The sequence below is a fragment of the Diadema antillarum genome, unplaced genomic scaffold (assembly GCF_040938485.1).
Source record: "Diadema antillarum isolate AM-2024a unplaced genomic scaffold, OU_Dant_1.0 seq00000657_RagTag, whole genome shotgun sequence".
Taxonomy (NCBI): Eukaryota; Metazoa; Echinodermata; class Echinoidea; order Diadematoida; family Diadematidae; genus Diadema; species Diadema antillarum.
Window position 1 is genome coordinate 41042 of NW_027271569.1, and position 22877 is coordinate 63918.

The following is a 22877-nucleotide window of genomic DNA, read 5'->3' on the forward strand; positions in this document are numbered from 1 at the left end:
ATTTACAAGCATTGCTTCTCAGCAGGTCTCCTATCTTTTCCACCTGATGTATTAATATTTAAGTCTCTTATCAGTTATCTGTCTTGATTGTCAAATCATTGATTTTTGTCTTCTCCCAATATTACAATTTTTGTAATTTGTTATTCTTGGTGGAATTGAACAAATAAATTGAAAAATTGAAAAATTGAAATTAAATTGAACAACTCGCGAGGTGTTATCACCGGGTGCAAAAAGTCGACAGAAGTTTTAGAGAACTTTTGATTATCTATAGTCTTCAGCTTTAGCATACACCAATTATGTAGAACACTAATTGTCACCAGTGTCGTGTTTATATTTTTACTTCATGTTTTCTTCGCCTGAAAATTAACTGTTGACTAGAAGCAACTGAAGTCGGTTTCTGACAAAGCCCATGAAGTTTCACCTGATCAACAACCAACCTGGATATTGCGGGTAGGGGATTTTTTCAACATGACAAAGCCCAAAGTCATCGTGTTCTAATAAAAACAAACAGTCCGCCATGCTTAATTCTCCTTATCTGGGAACAACTTTTGACATGCCATAGTCATTATTCTTTGTAAGATTAAACAAATTAATTTACATGGGAAATAATCATGTTCTCAACCTACAGTTTCCTGTGAAATAGTCTTCGTCACAGGATTATTTATGTCAGCTGATTGCAATGCTCTGCCACGTCGTATTCATATGACGTCACCTCCGTCCAATGGCTACACCCCCTTGTAAAAGTCGCTCAACATTATCTCTATGCTGCGCGATACTTACGGACGTACGCCCGTTTTCGCATTCGTACGTCCATCCCCCATCTATCCGTATCAAGTACGCACGCACACTGATCCCGTGTAAAATGAATGCGATCCTCGTAATGTATAGGCAGCCATATTGAAACTTCCTCGATTGAATACACCGGCGAAACTGAATAACCTTACCAATTATATTGCGTATTTGAAGGAGTTCAAGAAAATTTCTAGATCTTGTGGATTTACCCTGCCATGTCCACAATGAATCCCGAGTAGTAAGTATGGGTAAAATGGGATTGAAGGGCGATGAGTTCCTTGTTCGTTACTCATGTTTCTGATTGTGATGAATTCATGGAAATGAAACTGGCTATTGAATTGTGCATGATTTGCCATCTTTAACCGGTGTGTCTCGTGATTTCATGAACCAAAAAGGAGAACACTCCTGTTTCTTCCATAGGCCTACTGTGCGTTATTGATGAGGCAGGGTATAAATTAGACTACTTCCTTAACCTTTGGTCTTTCATTGTTATAGACAAGGTTGCCACAAGGATATGAAATGTAAAACTGCATTGATTGAGATTTCAACTCTGAGCCAAGTCAAGTGGTGCAAGCATCATGCAGAGCCTACTCTACACTCACTCCCAGCAGCAGGAGAGGCGATAGCATGAAATCGAAAGATAGACCTATTTAAACGTTAGACCTAACATTTGTCTTATTCTAGTCAGTAAGTAGTTTAGGAGATCAGCATTCAAAGAATGTGCACTAAGTAAAAGGTTTGAAAAAAGGAGATGAGATGGTTGTCAATAAGAACAAGAGATTAATTTCTAACGTTGCTTGTGTAGGAATATTGCAATTTTTTTTTTTCAGTATTAAATGAGCACCATACATAGACGTGTAGACTGTGCATTCACAATGACACCGATTCCTTGTCGTGTGCATGGTGGATTGGCATGGGTGTTCATTTAGTGATTTTCATGAATAAACTTCTCTCCCAGGAACATAGATATGATATGGAATAATATCCTTGGCAGGGTGTATCGTCAAAGTTATTTCCTTCATGTTCATTCGAGAACAATCATTTTGTGTGTGTGTGTGTGTGTGTGTGTGTGTGTGTGTGTGTGTGTGTGTGTGTGTGTAAACTTGTCTGATAATTATAGACCTGTCTAACTAGTAACTGTTATCTTGTAGATCAAACTGGAACTTTAGTGGAAGTACACTTGTATTTACACCACAGATGTCAAATCTGAGTTTACATAAACTGTGGTCCATATATTTAGCGAGTCTAAATTTTTGTGAATCGGGACTTGAACCTAACAATTTCACGAGTGGTTAAATTTGCGATCCTGGAGTACAGTACTGAATGGAGGTATACGTGCAAGTCACATTCATTCGCAAAATTTGCGAAAATGAAAACCTTCCAAAATATTTGCCGTATACAGTAGTCTGTTGACCAATGTTGCTGATATGAATAGAGAGCTCACATGAGATAGTGAATGATTTGATACTCTCATACAAATTTATAGAATGGGTAGCAAGAATCATGCGATCTCATTGGTCAGGAACTGTGTGTGGATTTTCTACTGGCCACACACTGCCTCACAGTGGTAAACATGTTATTGCGCACTTGTAGCAAGAGTACGTGCACTTGTAACAAAGGTTTGCGCACTCAGTACGAGATGTCTGTTGGCTGAAAAATCATGCATCCAGTAATTACTGGATGCATGATTTTCGGGCTTTTGTCTATGGCAAGCCAAAATGAAATGCATCCATCAGGTACAATGTAACATGATAGAAAAATGGACTTTTGGCAAGAAAATTGTCCCCAGTCTATAACACAGATGACACACATGTCTTTTCGTGCGTCAGACGGAATGTGTACAATGTGTGCATGCGGTAACTATGGAATTTAGCCTAAACCCACTTGGCTTCACCTCATGGGTTAAGCATTCCATAGTTACCTCATGCACACAATTCCGACTGACACACTTGGACCTGTGCGTCATTTGTATACTGTTTTACTGAATTTGTGTACTGATCTCTTGCACAACTGCATTTTTATGAACATTGCTGATTTAATTCAATTTTAAAATCATGGTTTCTTGGTAGTGAAATTCATCCAAAATTTATTGTAAATTTATATAAGTTTTCATGCTATTTGTTGCATATCAGTGTACAAATGATGCACAGGTCTGAGTGCGTCAGCAGTAATGATGTGCATAAGGTAACTATGGGATGTTAACACATGATGAGGGGAAGCCAAGTGGGTTTTGACTGCCGGTAGATTCCATAGATACCACACTCGCACTATTCCTACTGATGTACGCAAAGACATGTGCATCATTTGTATTGTAGAACAAGGGATAAATTTCTTGTCTGAACTCCATTTTGTGATCATGTACATGTACACCAACCTGATGGCAAATCTACTGGATGCATTTTATCTTGCCTTGCCATAGATGTAAACCATGCATCCGGTACATGAAGCTATGCATCCAGTATTACTGTATGCATGGCTAGAACCGAAAGTACACATACTGGACAAATTTACTAGATGCATGGTAAGCTAGCCAATGGGCATCTCTTACTGGGTGCGTGAATGCTTGCTTAAATAGTGCGCAAACGCTTGCTACATGTGCATGATAACATAACATACTTACACTGTACAGTGGCTGTCATCTCTGAGGCAGCGTGTGGTCATTAAAAATCAACATAGCTCTCGACCCACGAGATCACAGAGTTTCCTCGACCCTTTGAGAGATTCAATAGCTTTCAAACCTAAAAGCGTAGTTCTGACCCGACATTGAATTATGTCCATTTCAAGTCACAAGGTTAGGTACTGCTTACAGTCCCACTCATAGTATTTGGTGTCTACATTGTACATGTACATGTAAACTGCCACAATTGCTTAGTCATCAATGACATCAATAATTTACATGTACTCAACTGCCGAAGTTGCACCCGTCTGTTCCCATGCGAATGTGCGTAGACTTTGTATGCACAGACTTAGACCCCGTTTACAGTGCCGGGCTTGGCCCGGGCTAAGTTCAAACCTTTCAATATTTTGTCGTAGTGGCGCTCTGCTTGTAAACAAATGACTCGCTGGTCACAATTTAGTATAGCATTTGGCCCAGTTTGCGTTTGCAGTGAGAAAAGGCCGGGCTCGGCTTCGGCCAAGCCACGGCCGAGACTACAAACTGTACCTCTAGAGCTTGGCCAAATGCGTGGCCGATTTTGGTACCACATTTGACCTTATGCGCGTTTACAGTAAAATGAAGGCCGGGCTTGGCTGCGTCCGAGCCCGGCCCTTTCACTCACTGTAAATGGGGTCTACAAGATAGAAGCGAGGGTATAAACGTGTGTGTGTGTGTGTGTGTGTCCCACCTGCCTGTGGTGCAAAACAGCTCAGAGACAAGATGGCACGTTCTACAGCACAACCACTAAACTCCATCTTGCAGCACTTACATTTTGTGAAATGAAAGCTGTCTAGTGAGAAGACAATACTTCATGCATCAGAAGTGACAGTTGTAGAGTCATTTACATTGACATTGTTACTGTGTGTGACATGAAGCATAAGAAAGTTCATAAGGAAGATGTGGTGAAAATGCACAGAGATTTACAATGTGTGGTCCGCATGGTGTTGATTGCATCCTATTCACAAGTTTTTGTACATGTAGCATACTGTTTAGTACAAATGTAGGTCCCATGATCTTCTGCCTTCAAGACCCAGCAAATAAGCATAGAGCTGTGATTAGGTTTCATATACGTGGTATGCTACAATGTAGCTATATTATAGGTTTCATATATCATGTATATAAGTATTGCAGTGTACACTGTATGTTTGTGGTTCAGTTGTAACTGATCGTAACATGCCTTTGAAACTTCAGTAGCTTGCAAGCATGCCAGCTGTTGAATTCACAGAGCAAACTGAGATTTTTTTTTTCCTACTGTGTGAATTTTGAAATCTCAATTTCCTACCTGCAACATTAGCCCTCAATATTTTATGTGTAATGATTCATACATGTTGCCATGAATATGGCTGTGTTGGGCTGGCACTTGACCCATCCGGCTCCCAAGGGGTTCTCTTTAGGCCCCTTGGTACTCCCAACATGTTTTGTGCTTTTCATGTTTATAAGGTTGGCATCCCTGCCTTTGTAGTAAGCACAGTGTATACCGGTACGTACAAAAGGTATAGACTAGGACTATTCCAAGGGACTTTTTTGAGTGGATAAATAGAAATGTACTCTGCATTCTGCAATGAAGTTAGTCCAGTTCAGATATGACAATTATTTAGGGTTTTAATATTAGATCTTTGTAGCTCTCTGTCATAGGACCCAAGGACATTACAAGAATTATTTTTCCTGTTTCGAGTGTTTGTCTAATCCATCAGGTAATGACTTATGTACATTGTACAGTATATTCTATTATATGTGCCTTTATAAGTATTTCAATTTTTATATTGAGTAATGGGATTTTGGTGCTTGTGGCATACTGGCTAGTGGGTTTAGGGCATATCAAGGCAATTACCCCCTCCCCACTGCTAAATACTGGTTAGTGGTAGGATTAAAGATTAGGGTTACATGTAGTTTTAGGGTTGAGAGTTTGGCTGCGTTTATCTAAAAAACACTGTTCCAAACACGTTTTGAAACGTGATTGTCTCTCTCAAGTTAGGTAAACGCAGCCTTTGGGTTAGGGTTACTAGGATAAGGTTCAGGATTAATAGGGCCAGGGGAATGGTCTGGGGTATTTGCCTGGGGATAATTGCCCTAGACCTGGTTTAGGGCTCCCTGAAATCATCAGTACATTGTAGCTGTAGTAAGTACAGTTGTACTATGATGCAGAGTGCTGCTTGTTGGAAAAAAAAAAGTGCTCATAGGTCAGTATCTATTGCTGTGTAAATACATGTAAGTGATCCATACAGCTGTAGCCAGGGTACACACTTGTATGGCATTGTACCGTAATGTATGCAGAAATATTACACTAGTCATGCGGACTGTAAATGCTTTGTAGTCAATAGATGCATGTACACAGAGGCTAGTGAATATTATGATTTTACTATTATCCAATGGCAGATTGCATACTGTAGTTCTCATGGTTTTCCTAGTGATGCTGTGTATGTACATATGTACATGTATACATTCAGGTGCATGATACATGAAATGTTACATGCACATACATGTACATTGTACATTATGCCATACATGCAATTATGTTAAACATTCATATGTGTGTGCATGCACACATGCTTAGAGACAACTGTACACATTTTTATACCAGTGAAAGACAGTCAAAGCCTCAAAGTATACAAGTAGTTTGACAACAACAGCAACAAAAACTGTCATGTTGAAATGGGATTGACAAATTTCTGGTCCTGAAACAGTTTAAGCCTTCCTTTTTCCAATACATTTATCTACACATGACATTCTGTCATACGATTGGCCAAGAACATTTATGCTGTTTATATTTGAAAGTTTTCAAGAAGATGTAATTATTTCTGAGTGTGAAAAAAAAAAATCAATGTGCTAGAAGTATCAGTAAAAGAATTTGCACCTTTAGCAGTTTTGTTAGCTGACTAATTGTATAGATTCTGCCATGTATGCTATTGCTAACTATGGTAATGGAAGTGAATGCAATATCAGTCCCCCCCCCCCCCCTTAGTGATTTCTGACACAATACCTTTGCAGTGAGTCATTTGATAACTAGATACACATTATAGAAGAAATTGGAGAGGAGGACATTATATGGTACATTTGTCCCAATTTACATTAGGGTTCCAAGGTTACCCTGAGCTAAATTCAGCATTGAATAGTGTGCACATGCATATATTTGGCTTGCCATTTATTGACCCTTCTATTGTGGACACATTGAAATGTTGCACATTTCATACTACAGGTGACAAAAACTCTCTGTGGTCTCAGTGTCATTGCAGTTGTTGCTGATTGATGACCAAAGCGACATGTTATTGAAGTCAAGTGAACTTAGTACAGTACATGTACCAGTGGTACCTGTCTTTACAAAGATACGGATTATACATGTTCTGCATGTACAAGTACTGTATTGCTTGTGAGGGATAGTACTTTGATTGATCTCTTGGGTCATGAAAACTACAAGTTCACATCACTAGATTGCTGTTCTTTTTTTTTTGTGATCTTTATTTTGTTGATACACTGAGAGTGCAAAACATACAACATAGCAGTAGCAGCTAGTTTAGTCTCACCATAAATGTACAACACCGGTGATACTCTATGCCATTAGCGCCTGCGACAATTGCGCTGGTCTTATTTTCTCCAAGAACATAGGGTTCTGGTAGGGACAATTGCTTCGGTCTTATTTTTTTTTCTAAGAACTTAAAGGGACTGTACAGTACTGGTTGAGGTGGGGATTCATGTTTTGAACATTCCTAAGTGAGATAATGAGAAACCTCTTATGAAATATGAAAGAGCATGTAATTTTAAGAAGGGTTGTGATAGGGTTTTAGGTTTAGTTTTGATGTGAGGAATAGGGTTTGGGTTTATATGTTTGTGTGTAGAATTTATGTTTGGCATAGCGTGCAGATATTTCATGAGAGCAATTGTAGCAGGAGCAAATGTCATGGAATTGAATACAACAGCAGTTATTGTTAAGATGGATACCTTTTCATTTGTTTTTATGATTTTTTGTTCATGATTTTTTGCTCATTGTGAAATATCAAATTGTTGGCAGCAGCATGTGAAATGAGCTTTTTGGCTGTTGAGCCTTGAGGGTGTACCTACATGTAATCACATTTGATATTTCCTGCCAAGTACCCCGCAAAGTTCTTGGTAAACATATTACTGGAGAGAAAAAAAAGAGCAAATATTGGAAATTAGGATTGGTCAAGCAATTTCTGTTTCTTCATGGGTATGGAGCTTGGTGTATCATACTAGACATGCTTGTAGGTGAGATTTTCAAATACACAAAACGGACTGAAGACTTCATACACGTGTACACATCAAAGGTCTGCTGAGTGACACTTTATGAGTAATAGAGACTCCAACTCCAAGCACCTTCTGATCTGGAGATTCTCCCTCCCGAAATCCCTAGCAAACGGGAGACTCCGAGTTGATGTGTGCGAAGTTCCTAGGGTTCTAGATGTTCTCTGGTGCTATCTAAGGCTTATTTTTTCAACATACGATAGCAATAAGTAAGAAATCTTCTCCACAGGGAGACACAGAGCCAGGGCGGGAGAAATCAAATCTCCAGCGGGAGAACGGGAGACTTTGCAAAACTGGGTTTTCGGCGGGAGATCTCCCGTCGAAAACGGGAGAGTTCGAGTCTCTGGAGTAATGTGTTGGTTTTTTAAAAAGAATGTAAAGAAAAATAGTTCATTCTAAGGTCAGTTATACATTTTGGCCTATAGCAGCCTGTTTGGTCAGAGGGTACATAGTATGTATATTATAATGTTAATACTGTATAAAAAGAGGTTTAACATTTGTGTGGAAAAGTAGCACGCTAAAACTGCAATGGTGTACATTGTTAGTGCTAATCATTTGACAATCCAAGTGGTCAGATACATTAAGCCACATTGTGTTTTTTTTTTTTTAATAGGAAATAGATCAAAAATATGTATGGTTGCTAGCCATTCTTTTTCCAGTGTGTTAAGGGTGAATGTGACATGATAATATATATTATATATTTTGAGAGCATATTGACATCAGTGATTGTTTAGTAGGGCATATTTTCAACTCTTCTGTGAGCATAATATTTCATGATATAATATCATGCATTCTGATTCACTGATATTTTGCTTTTGGTAAAGCAGCTTTCAGATGGCAATTGCTTGGTTTGATGCAGTTAGCATTGGGTGTAGGGTGTAAATGTGAAAAGTGTAGCACAATTTATTTTCCCATGGGCCAATTTCACTTTTTTTTATTGTTGTATTTGCAATAGAAATAGATTATCTAATTTTGTTGATGGGAATATGTATGTTCATATGTTGATGTTTTCGTATTTGGGGGGAAATATTTTGTCTCTACTTTATTGTAGCATGAAATTTGCAGCAGTTTCCACATTGTGAAATATTCCACAATTTCATTATCATGCTGCAGTTTCTTGAAGTGAAGTGATCCATCCATCTGTGACATTAACGATTGTTGTGGTGGGTTAGTTATGGGTCAGCGTCCAGAGGATGTGATGCTGTGGTTTAATGGTCACTGCTTCCAGGATCTTGTATCGGTAAGAGTGACTCAGAGTCGTACACCGGGACAGGATGTACATTGTGACACAGATAGGCCTCTTTATCTCAAAAAGAGAAGAAAAGGGGGGGGGGGGGCAAATATCAAGTGAGATTGTGGAACAAACATGTCCATACTTGGATAAATCTGTGCAAAAAGAGTGAATTGCAGTGTACAAAGTATTCTTCTTCTTCTCCCTTTGTAGTACAGTCCACCAATGAGGTGTATTGTCGTACCTGTACTTTTGAGTGATGTGCGGTGTGCTGTGCAATTGTGAATTGCTCCATAAGAACTAAATACGTGCAAGTAAAAAAAAAAAAAAAGTATGGGTGGAGATGAGGATTGGGCTTTCTTTAACTTTGTGTGAGATACCAAGAAACCACTTATGAAACAGTATGTAGAACATACCATTCTAAGAGGACTTCAAAAGTTGATTTGGTGGAAATCAGTTTTGAAATGGCTGAAACATCCAAAAACAAAGTAAAGCAAAGTGATCATAATATAAGTTGGATCCCACCTTTTATTACGATTGCTCTTTCTGGATATCTTGGCCATTTCAAAACCGATTTTCATCAAATAAACGTTGAATTCTTCTTGAAATTACATGCTCTTTCATATTCTATATTCAAAAGAGGTTTCTCATCATCTTACTGAAAAATGACAGAAACTTGAAGTTGGGTCTCAACCAAAACTGTACGATCCCTTTTACTCTCTGACTGCCGTGCCGTAAATGAAAAAAAAAAAAAATGCTGGTGTAGTGTTGATCATCGACAGCAATCAGCCTGAAAAAAATGCTTGAGATTGTATGCAAGTGTTCATGTGGAAGTGAATCATCCTGTGGAAGGTTGCATATTGTGATTTTCATCTGCTCTAAATTCAGCGTCATGCAATGTCTATGCATGAGCTGAAGGCCTTCCTGAAATATCCATGGCTGTCACTACATGTATACTGTTGTACTGTGACAAGAAGCAGATCATACACATGTAGCTTGCTCGCAGAGACTACTATTCACACATTGTTTTGGATACCGTTGTTTTGTTGTTGTTGTTTTTTTCTCTGTAGGATCTGCTTGATTATGATTGAAGGAGACTGGGAGAGTGTAAATTGCATGCTCTCTCTCCCAAGACATACAGTTGTAGATCAGGGAGCAATCGACTGGTTTCGTAGACTCATAGGGACGGTGTTTTTCTCCTTAAATGCATTCTGGTTTTGCGCTTCGTGGTTGATTAGGGTTCACTTGAGTGGAGTGGTTTTTGCTATTTTTGAGGAGGACCTGTGACTCACAAGGCTGAGATTATTCGAGCATTCACTTTTCAGCCCCTCGTTCCATATACTGTGCAGTACCAGTAGACCAACGTGAAGCGTGTGTTGTAGATGTATGTGTGTGTGTGTGTGTGTGTGTGTTGTGATGATCCATCTTGTTAAGCAGTCTGCCGTCTGATGGTTTGGTGATGATACAAACTCATGACCTTGTTTTAGACTAATGTAAATAATTTGTTTTGAATGCAATTCAGTTTTTGAAAGGTTACATCCAAACTATTCTAGCTGTGTTCTTTGTGTAGCACACACACACACACACACACACACACACACATACGTATGACATAAAAGAAGCCAAATATGTAACTACATCAATCTTCTCAGTGGCTGCTCAGTAGACAGTTCTGTATTATTAATGTCTGTTCTTTGATTTTATTTCTTTTTACTATACACAGTGACTACCTGTTCAAGCTTCTATTAATTGGCGACTCTGGTGTTGGAAAGTCATGTCTTCTGTTACGATTTGCAGTGAGTATCATTTATTTCTGTGTACAAGTAACATGAATATGAATATTATAATGATTCTTGTTTATTATGAAGTGTTTTATGAATTTATGTAAGTAATCTCTCAATGACCTTATGTATAAATTTACCATTAGTACTCTCTTTTGTAGATAAATGTAAGCTGTAATGCCAACCTCTGGGGATTGATTCTTTGTATTGGTCAATTTGATGTGCATTTAGCAAATTTGTCTCAATTTGAGATGGTCTATCCCCTTGTAGGTAAAGTGTGCACAGCTGATTGATACTACACTTGAGGTCACTGATTACTGTTGAGATGATATGGCCTGTATAGTTCTTATGAATGGATATGTTTTAAACTAAACTGATATCAATACTTACTGTATACGCTGAATATTTAGTGAGTTTTTGATTTTTGCGAACTGCAATTGTATGAGTTAGGTGCTATTCGTGAATTTAAAAACATGCTAAAATATTAACTGTGATCCCGACATGAATGTTGCGTTCACGCATACATTTCTCCGTTCAGTGTGGTTCTCCGCAATAGCAAATGTAGCCATACGCAAAATTATTGGGAAGTCAAGAGTTGTGAAAAGTTAAGACTCGCTAAGTATATGGCGTATATACAGTAATTAGACATATGTGTTGTCATTACTGTTTTGTGGATGATATGCAATCAGATTGTTAACCCGTGTTCAGTAAGGTTGTTGGCTCCAGCCGCCAATCTTTTCCCCGGTCCCTGGGAAGATGTTTTGATGTGATATGAAACTCTCTTTGTGTGCATTTCTCAACCGAAAGCCATCCACTCAAAGACTGTAATTGGTGTAATGCAAACTTTGGCATTGTGTTCCAGAGCAGTGAGAGAGACTGCATCGTGAATCAGGAAACAAGAACCCAAGGTTTACAAATTATGAATCCATTTCACAGTGTGGTTCAATCTACTAGTACATTAAAGGGATGATATAGTATTGGTTGAGATGAGGATTCAGCTTTTAACTTTTTGTGAGATACTTAAAAGCCACTTTATTAAATGTTCCAGAGCATACAATTCTAAGAGGAATTCAAAGTTTATTTGACGAAAATCTGTTTTGAAATGGCTGAGATATCCAAAAAAGAAAAGAAAAAGAGTAAAACAAAGCGATCCTAATAAAAGGTGGGTTCCTCCCTTTATTTTGATCGCTTTGTTTTGGATATATTAGCCATTTCGAAACCAAATTCTTCTTTTTTTTAAATATCAAAAAAATTACCATAAAAAAACGTTGGAAACCTGAAGCCCCATCTCAACCGAAACTGTACCATTCCTTTAATGCTAAGATCAAAACATGCAAGCTTGGGAAGAGAAAAATCTCTGTGTCTTGTATTTGTTTCTATTTTGAATGTAAATGTACATTCTGAAATGGATTCTTCAACTATTCTTGTATAGACGGAATCAATGTATTGCACAGCTATACATGTGATTTTTTCCTGTCCCCTCTTAATTATGAACTACAGTAATTTGTTAACAAATATTTCTTCTGCTTTGCACTCAGGATGATACATACACAGAAAGCTACATCAGCACAATTGGCGTTGATTTCGTGAGTATGATTGCCGTCCTTCACATTCAGCATGATTTTGAGGGGCATACCAGGACATGCATGTAATTTATGCACCCTGTAGAACTCTTGAAAAAGGGCAGATGTAGGTAAACTGGTACATCTGTCACAACACTGTATTAGACAGTGGGTATGATGTCTTGTGTGTACACTGCAGTACACCTATGTGGTGTATTTGTAAATGACACACACAGGCTACAAAAACAGAGTTTATGGCAAGTGTGTGGGGCATATATGATATATGTATTACTGCCAATGCATGGCTGGACTGTGCAACAGGTGACTTGTTCTAGGTTATGGTTATCGGACGACGAAAGATTTATCTACTGTATCTCTAAACATGATTTTGAATGTTCTCTTCAGATTAGCTTTCTTCTTTTAAATTGTGCAAATTCGCATCATGTAGGTTCAGAATATGTTCACCAAATACTTTGCGAATAATCTCTCTTTTATGACTCATAGGTTGGGCTTTATAATTATGATTTACCTTGATCATGTTTCACCTCATAGCGGCTTCATTTTGAGAAAATACGGTGGGAGCCTGCCCAAAAATGGACTAACTCCAGTGTTTAAGGGGTTTCTCATTACATGAACATTGTACATCATTTGTTCAGTCCACATGAATTTAGTTTTCCAACGTGCTGTACCGAGAGTTAGTGATCAATATAATATTTAGTAATACCGATGTATGCAGGACAGTTGGAGAAGTGTAAAAGTAAAATAGGAGACTGACCTGCAAGGAATTTGATTACCTGTAAAACTGATGTACAACTACATTGTTATGTACCATCAGCAAACCTCCATTTTTAACATTGTCTATATGTTTATGTGTTTGCATGCATGTGTATTAACCCTATATTTTGAGGATGAGTGACTTAAATTGAGTCCATGTAGATTAGGACAAAGTGTGAAAGAGAGAGAAAGCAAAAAGAAAAATATTGTAGCCATATGATGCAAAGAGCCAGTAAATTCTTGAGCAACCTTGTGTGAAACTGCAACTGCCATTATTCTGGATTCATAACAACTGTGCCTTTTCTTGATAACAATACTTTTTGCACTTCAAGTTTCTCCACTTGATGGTATATTAAAGGAAGTAGTATCCCCACATGTGGGGGTAAAGAAAATGGAAAAGGACAGCAGCAAATTGAAATATTTGATTACTTGTATTCAGCGTGATGGGGATTATTCCCATTCTTTCTCTCTCTTGTTTGTTTTGTTTTGTTTATTCATGTAATATGAACTGACAGCAATTCAAAATCTGGGGAGTGGTACATGGGGGTTCACAGTGTCAGATTTGTTGTAAATTCTAGAGACAGGTTTAGTTGTGCCTTGTATTGGGCTGTGTTGTCCAGAGGCAGATCTCATCTCAGACATTAAAAATTCATTCCTAACAAAGTGGCAGCAGCTGCTTGAATTCAATAGCAATTTAGCAAGCCATGTTCGTACTTGTGGTGGAAATGATGATGCAAATTCTAAAAAAAAAGGAAGAAATTGATTTGATGAATTGTTTCTCTCCAAGGTATTTATGTGAAAGCCTTTGCTTTGAAATCAGCCGGCTAACTCACACATTCAAATTTATGGCTACTGTAGTTTTCCTTTGAGGATGTACAAATAAACTATTAAGTCCACCCGTACATATTTAGTGTGTTTCAGTACTTTGAGTCCACTTTGTATGCTCTACTTGTTGCTATATCAGGCAAGCCTTCCAACAGGCTTTCATGTTGTCAGTCAGGATCAACCTTTACGTTAAAAGTCTGCATAGAATTTGAATATTTCTGTTTCCCATGGTCTACTGTTATGAGAATTGCTCTGATGATTTGCATTACTGTTATTATCCTTTTGTTTTCCCTTTCCAGAAAATACGAACCATAGAGTTAGACGGCAAAGTTATCAAACTACAAATAGTAAGTATATGTCATTCTTTATGTTTGCTGCTGTACCTGTATTATGTAAAAGCTGCAACTACAATTGTATATAAACAGAAACAGAAACAGTCAAAAGTTGACACTGGAGGAGGCAATTCTGACCATGCAGTGAATATTTAAATTCCTGTTTTGCCAGCAATGTGATTTGCTGAACCGTGGGTACAACAGACTTGGTCGAAGAATAATGCTGTCTGAAAGCAACTACCATGGTCATATGGATATGTCGGACGATGTAATTTGAGCAAAATTAACGTGTGTTTTGCTGAACTGAATATTCGGCCATAGCGACATGCTGCAGGTAAATTGCAGTAGCTAGTCACACCAAGCTCTCTCTCTGTGATTTGCGTGTGCATGATTTATTCTGTTTGAATGTGCAGTGTGCTGCGTGATGTGACTTCAGTACGGGCCAGGGAATGTGAATAGAAATCTTCTTCAGGGACACAGCCGAGATTGGAAGTTGATTACCTGTCTGTTGTCTTACCCTCCTTCACACGCATTCTTTTCCCTCTCTCTCTCCCTTGATTACTGAGATTGAGAAGCCATTCTGGTCTTTTATGACATGTGTGGTTTATTCCTCTTTGTTTCAGCACACACGGTATTCTGCCTATGTCATGATACCTGATACGTGCAGTTCTTCAACCCTAGGCTATTAAACCAAATGCTAATCCTAATCCCTTACCCTAATATTAATCCCCACAATTCTGGTTCTGCTATTAGCTGAATGGGAGGATGTGCAACTTGGTGGTATACTAGAAGGCCTTAGTTTATATTTACCTGTGTTGATGGTTTACCTGATATTAATAAATAAGCATATAGATAGAGATCATAGGGGGAACTTTATATATGTCATATTGAAAATGGATGTTTGCATCCCAAATATAGATTTTTAATTCGTATAGGTCTCTTCTATATCGTAATTATTTGAACCCCCGAATACAATCGACAGACATCTTGTGCAGTTGGGTTCGTGAGGAAATAAAGTTATGTAACCTATGGCACATTTATTTCCTGACAGAAATGAGTACGAGCTATTCTAGTTGCTGAAATAGATTGCTCTGTTACTGGGTTGAAAAAATGTAATGGAATTAGAAAGTATTTCCACCAATTGATCAATGACAGCCATACAAGGGCTAGGCATCACTGTACATTTTTATAATTCACATAACTCTGTCATGCTGCAAGTCTACTGTTAATCTGAATGCGTGCATTCTGTCACCTGGGCATGAAAATTTATTGTGAGCTGTCCATCGACAATATTAACTCTGCAGGGTCGTCTGACAGCTATTACAGCATGCATGTGTCTACTGTATACATGTACATGCTACACAGCAGATGCAGCTAACGATGATCTAAAATAATACAAACAATCGTCCTTTGTATCTTTGTTTACTATATCTGTGTGTGTGGTTGAGGATATGATTCTGTTTTACAGGAGACAAAGCACATATGTCATGAAGTGTCCTGGCATGATGGATTTCTGTTGCAACTGTGCAGTATAATTGTGAATAATGCACACTCAAGTCACCAGTGATGCTTTGTACATTATGCACTTCTGTATGGCAAAGGAGACTGCTCAACGTTATAATCTCTATATAACTGCTACCATATGCATAATGAGGTGCCTAGCACATCAGATTTCAGCATAATTTATCTTTGAGGGTTCATTTTCATGAACACTCTGTGCAAATTGGCATGGAGTCACTTCCCGTCACTCTCTGTACATGTCATCAGGACTGACGTGTGGGTGATATTCACCACTGGGACATTTGCTGATTGAGAAATAGCAGATCCCGCTGGCATCGTTGCATCGTTGCATCCTTGGGGCACTGTCAAATCGAGAGTATTGTCTTCCTCAATGCAAGGTTTCATGTCTGATTTATTTCATGTAAATCATCCTTACACGTCAGTCTGCCAGACTGCTATTACTGCACACATCACATGCATCACACACACATCATAGACAACCACACAGACACACCACAGACACAGACACAGACACACACACACACACACAGACACACACACACACACACACACACACACACACACACACACACCACAGACAACCACAGACACAGACACAGACACACACATGCATACATACACACATCAGTCACACATCACATGCACATCAGACACACACACACACACACACACACACACACACATACACACACTTGCGCTCTGTTCACACTTGATGCTCTCGCAGAAAAGAATGAATGTTGGTTTAAATGTATCGCTTCACAGGATCGCAGATACGAGTCATTGTTATGCTGTGAAACGCTCTTGGTAATGTTTATTAGATGATTTCCAAGCACAGCCATGTGCTCGGCTTTGTTAAAATGTCACGAGGAATTCACAGGAGTTTAAGTTCACACATACTTGTACTTTATAACTGGGACAAGGTAGTGCAAAGGTGAACCAACTGATGCATCCCAAACCAAGTACCAGAAAAATGCAAGAAAGGAACTGCACATCAGCCTAGGCATGCAAATGTAAACATGTAAGTAGGGAATACTTGCACTTTCCTCTGAAGTGCATTTAGTTGTGAGTTTGTCAAGATAAAAGGGGACAAAGACATAGGGACTGCGTTGCCATGATAGGCCATAATATGAGTAGGAAAATGTCAGGGTGAATTACATTAATAGTTTCTATACAAGATTGGGCTTGATGCCAGGCTTTGCCAGTATCACAGAGTATTAGTGATGATTTATTTAGATTATGTCAAGGAATATATATATTCAAAGGATTACAGTGCATCAGGCTGTATTGAATTCCTGGAAATGTCTGAAGTTTTGACGGAAAAGTCACTCATATTCTGAAGTTTAATCAAATTTTGTCAACCTGATTAGATTCTTTGACTTATAACTGGCAGAGCCTTTGTCAAAACAGTATTTCAGTCTTTGCATCGTGTTAGAAAATAGACATGTAAGTTTAAAAAAAAAAAGAAAACACCAAACAAACAAAACAAACAGAGAGCAAGAAATACATTTTACATGATCAGCATTTCTGATGACCTAAATAATTTCCATCGAAGGGCTGCTTGGAGAAGCCAGAATTGGTTTACAGAAATTAGACTGAACTTGAGGAGTATCGTCATCCTGCTGCGGCAAGCAAGAAGGAAGTTTGACCATGTAATTCACGGGGATGATATTGCAAAGAGCCTTTACTGTTGTTTGATCTACGGAGTTTTCTTTCCACTCATGTTGTGGTCAGGTCACACTGGCGTTTCAGCGAGTATTATCATAGCCAATATGGTGGTGCGGCCATCTTTCTTGATTGGCTTGTGTATGTGTGGTGTGTGGGTGTGTCTGTGTGTGTGTGTGTGTGTGTGTGTGCATCTCTGTATCGTAGTCATGTGTTTTGTGATTGTTGTTCTGGCTATTGTAAGGGATACAATCACCCTAAGTGAGTTAAAGGACAAGTCCACCTTCATATACACAAGGATTGAGAGAATGCAGCAATATTAGTAAAACGCATCAGTGAAAGTTTGAGGAAAATTGAACAATCCTTTCAAAAGTTATGAAATTTTTAAGTATCTGCTCAGTCACTGCTGGGTGAGAAGACTACTACAGTGTATGATGTCACATGCGTACAACGATATAAGGAAAATAAAAAGAGAATTTCACAAAACTTTACTTTTTGAATAAAGTCACATTTCTTGGACTTGTTACTGACGTATGTTAAGGGTAATATTATTCCCCCTGCCTTCTGAAAGAGAGAAGTCGAGTGTTCTTTTGCTGTGCGAGAAAGATGGAAATATGTTGAATTTTCTTTATTCTTTCTTTATATTGTTGTACACATGTGACATCACAAGCTATAGTAGTCTTTTCATCCAGCCGTGACTGAGCAGAAACTTAAAAAATTCATAACTTTTGAACGGATTGTCCGATTTTCCTCAAACTCTCATTGATGTGTTCTACTAATATTGCTGCATTCACTCAACCCACACGTCTAAGAAGGTGAACTTGTCCTTTAACATGACATCATCGAGGTCTGCTTAAACTGTTGTGGGATGCAGTATGGTGCTAAAATGGGGTTTGTGTAATATGCGACTGCAATATTCGGAAACATTCCTCTGTACAAGGAAATTGAAGCAGATACTGTATGATATGAATATACCAATCATGGTCTGCTTTTCCATCAGCACAATATGATAATCTGGCAACAGCTTGATCTGCACTTGTCATCATACATCTTTGACTGATGCATCAATGTAATTTTTTTTCCCTCCCATTTTCTTCACTTTTCAGTGGGACACAGCAGGTCAAGAAAGGTTCCGAACCATCACATCAAGTTACTATAGGGGAGCACATGGAATCATCGTAGTGTATGACGTCACAGATCAGGTAAGATTGCTCTCTTTTTGATTAGGCTGGTCTGCTATTATACAACTGTAAAAAATCAGGGTTTTTGGTTTGGTGTATTTCTGCATTCAAACAAATCCAAATTCAAACCCAAATTCCAAATATGCAAACAATGACAAATGCAAGGAATAGCATAAAATATCAGAAGTATTACACAAGTAGAAATATACAGTGTATAGGAAATAGTAAAATACACCAAACAGATGTAAAACATACAGATAGGATTAGAAATATATGATAAATAAATAGATAGATATATGTATACATTATATATTTATTTTTTATTTTTTTCTTAAATGAGGGGTAAATGAGAGAGATAATTGAATGCAGGAGGCTGCCATCATGAGCTGGTAGGTTGGAAATGGATTGGACCTTATGGGTAGAGAACTCACTCAAATTTTGTCCAGAAAGGTTGGTCGGGTGGGGCATGCTGTTTTTGTCTAGCTCCCTCAGTATCATTTCCTAGTGTCTGCCATTGTTGATAGCACACATGGGATCTTTCACAGCATGCCACTAGTCCTGCTCCGAGGCTTGTTGTCTGGCAGGGCTGTATGGACTAGGGTAATTTGGCACGGGGGCTGAAGATTTATAGCGTGGGATTACATTTGCAGTGTCATGTCTAAGTGGGCAGGGACTTCAAAAGTAGGGAGTGGATTGTGTCATGGCTTCAACGTTGCTTTGTTGCTAAGCAAGTGATGTGCAGTCAACAGAGAGAGAGAGAAAATTTGTTCTGCCTAGTACATTATGTAATCAAGGTGGTTGTCATCTATTGGGCTGTACATTGTTTGTAGCCATTATATGTGACCCTGCATCACAAAACCAACAAAAAGTCGTCAGACATGGATTTTTAGTGAAGGGCAGATTCTGAAAGAGCAGACTGAGCTTTAGAATGATGTATAACTCAATTCAAATGGACCCCCTAACCTACCTAAATACTTGAAAGAAAGCACACACTCTGGAAAAGTGTGAACTGAGAAAAGAGGCTCTGAAGTACAGGGTCTATTCAAGCGCATAATCTTTACCAAGCCGTGCTAGCTGTGCGATGAAAGGGACAAAACACAGGATGTAAACCACAGGAGCAACAACAATGAAGGGATTATCAGATTGAGCTGAAATTGAGCATGTTCTATTAACTCATTCTGTTCATGATTAATGCCAACTTTCAAAGCAGTATCATTATCCTTTAAAACGTTATTAGACTTGAAAGTGAAGTGTGTGCAAGGGATTTCAAGAAATGAAAAGAGGCCCCTAGGACATACCTGATAATTCTACTCTCCCCCCAAAGAAAGGGTTGTAGAAAAACTGCTGGAAACACACTTTTCCATTCATGTTATGATCCCAAACTAAAGAATAATGTAGAAGAAGGAAAGCTCTTTCAGAAAATATGAAAAAGTCAAGATTGACTCGGTTGACCCATTTCACCTTTTTTGAGTCCTCATGTAAAATCAAGGGGTGCGACTTTTTGTTTGTTTTGTGATGCATGGTCACATTTATAGTCATCAACACATATAATTGACATTACTGTGATTTGTAATTACTGATCTGATTATGAAGCAAGTTGCTAAGTCAACTTTTGCCATCCCTTTCATTGTCGTGCCTCTGCAACAAAATTTGCCTGAGGCAATATTTTGTGTGTTTGTTCTTAACTGATTTACACGTTACGAGACTTGTAAGGAAGATCAAGGGTCAAAGAGCAAAAAAAAAGGGGAAAAAAGGGGAAAAAAAATCTGCCCAAATGCTATGGTCAATGCAAGTTGTTAAATTTGGTACACAAATATATGGGTATGGGACATTTCGTTCTGTCGATGTTTGGTGAAATATGGTACACATCAGGTCAGTTATGGTCAAATTCTGAGTTTCAGTGGAAGATTCTGATGGGCCTGCCTTTTTTTTTCTCTCTCTCTCAAACATGGTACATCAGTGGTTGGCAGAGTTAAGCGCTGATGTTATTTAGGTTTATATTGTAGAACTTATTTGTAGGAAATGGTGTGCATATTATAAGCATCATAGTTTTTTAGAAAAGTACAGTAGTTGATACAAGAGTAGCAGAACACATTCCACATGTGTTATGAGCCTCCGTCCCATTGGTTCATTGCTTTCAAATCAAATTACAATAAAGTATGTACGATACATATCAAATATCTACAGAGCAAGGATGTTTAGTGTTGAAACAATTTCAGTCTGGAGTAGCCATTTACGTGTGAAGATTAAATAAATGTTTGTTGTATTAGTGTATTGATGTGCAACAAGTTTCTTTTCTTCTGCTCTCGGTGACTAACAGTTTTGTGGACATGTCTGAGCGTTTTCTTTATTTCTCCTTTCTTGTAGGAATCATTCAACAATGTCAAACAATGGCTACAAGAAATTGACCGGTATGCGTCAGAAAACGTCAACAAGCTCCTCGTAGGTAACAAGTGTGATCTCACCACAAAGAAAGTTGTCGACTACACGACAGCCAAGGTAAGTGACGTGTGTCCCACTCTTCCCCAGTTTTTCATGTCTCTTTCATGCTCTTGATATTACGTTTTGAAAGGAAGTTGCTATTAAAAAACAATGGCATTATTAGACAACAGCATATTCAAAATGTGCGCAGTAACGGATGTAAAAGAAAGTCGTTTATAGCCGTTTGAATGTCAGAATCAATCTAGGGTGGCTTCTCATGGGCTTTTCGATGTAGCAGTCATTTTGGAACGACAACAGCGTGTTTGTTGTGTTCCTTTTGTAGATCTTGAATGCAAAGAGCTTGAGGTATGATAGCTATATCATAGGTGCATGGGAAGTTCAGAATTCCTGCCTAAAACTTTGAATTTATTGATAACTGTTTCTTAAGGGGAAGTAATGAACCAAAAATATTAACTTTCACCAAATTGAACTAGAAGGCCTTTAATGAGTTTCGATGACCTTACAGAAAACCTGAAGAATATTCCAACTAGATTGGTTATGACTGAAAAATATGTGATCGCCCAGCTCAAAATCCACAAAAAGTAGACCAAAATAAATTCCATTTTTCTACATAATGTAAAAGAGTAGGCTCTAAGCTTAGTGATATTGAATTGTCAAAATTGGACCATCCTGACCCATTCAAAAAGTGATTGAAATAGGAGAAATATTAAGAGGTGCTGTTTCATAGAAAAGGGGGAAAAGAGGGTTTAAAGATTAGGGTCACTCAGGCTTGCTGTGCAGAGTTGTCAATGGGAAAAAAGTATGGTCCAGAAAAAATTATAATTTCTCAATTTTAGTTTTGTTTTAAGCCACCGAATTTTGACAGTAGGTAGAAAAAGATTACTCTCTCGGGTAAGACAAACTTAAAGTTTGGGTCATTCAACCCAAATGACATTTTTTGGACCATTACAGAGAATCCTAATCTGTGACTTTTTGTGTGTTTTGAGCTGGGTGGTCATATACGTGTATACAGTTTCCACTGTCCCCTTTTCCACCCCCTCATTGTTGCTTTCCTATCTTCTCCAAACCCAAATTAGGAATATGCTGACCAGCTGGAGATCCCCTTCCTAGAGACCAGCGCCAAGAACGCCACCAACGTCGAGCAGGCCTTCATGACGATGGCCGCCGAGATCAAGAACAGGATGGGACCCGGCAGCGTACCCTCGGACAGCAGACAGGACCGCATCAACCCCAGCACCACGCCGGTCAAACCAAACAGCGGTGGCTGCTGCTCTTAATACTACAACCCCTACTACTTCTCCTTCTACTACTACTATCCCTCCTTCTCTCCTCTTTTTGTTTGATTAGCTTCATTGCACTTCTGAATAAGAAACAGAAATTGTTGGAAAATGAAGGGGAAAAAAAAGCAAAAACAAAAAAAGCTTTGTATGTATTATTTTCCTCTTCCCACAAGGATCAAAGTCATTGTTGTATAGCTTCACAGAAATGACATCACCCAAGACTAAAGCCAGTTTGTCAGTTGTTTCCCATGTTAATAGACATATATTTGTAAGATTGTTCACTGTAATTTGTGGGTTGCCTTTCACCTTTTTTTTTTTTTTTTTTTTTTGGGGGGGGGGGGGGAATGGACGGTTGCTCTGAGGGATATTTGAAGGCCCTGTGACATATTAAGTTTGTGCTGTACATGGTTTCACGGGCAACCAGTAGGGAATATTTGCTGATTCTTGTCGAGAGCGTGATGAAGTCCTCCTGATACAAGATGTGTGGTCAAGTGCAAATCTTTAAGCAGATTGACGTCTGGAGACCCGTATCCAGAAACCTTTGTTGCTGCATGGCGATTAACTTCACAATCCGTGTGGAG

At 38.5% G+C, this 22877-nt stretch overlaps 1 protein-coding gene across 1 annotated transcript; it reads left to right on the forward strand.

Annotated features, from left to right (window-relative positions):
- The first annotated feature begins 872 nt into the window (after nucleotides 1-872).
- LOC139736591 (ras-related protein ORAB-1) lies at nucleotides 873-22633 on the forward strand. The gene is made up of 7 exons (XM_071647337.1): nucleotides 873-1030; nucleotides 10660-10732; nucleotides 12256-12303; nucleotides 14178-14225; nucleotides 18500-18595; nucleotides 20942-21073; nucleotides 22093-22633. The coding sequence occupies exons 1-7, from the start codon at nucleotides 1008-1010 to the stop codon at nucleotides 22291-22293; spliced, it is 621 nt and encodes a 206-aa protein (XP_071503438.1). The 5' UTR covers nucleotides 873-1007; the 3' UTR covers nucleotides 22294-22633.
- The last annotated feature ends 244 nt before the right edge of the window (nucleotides 22634-22877 follow it).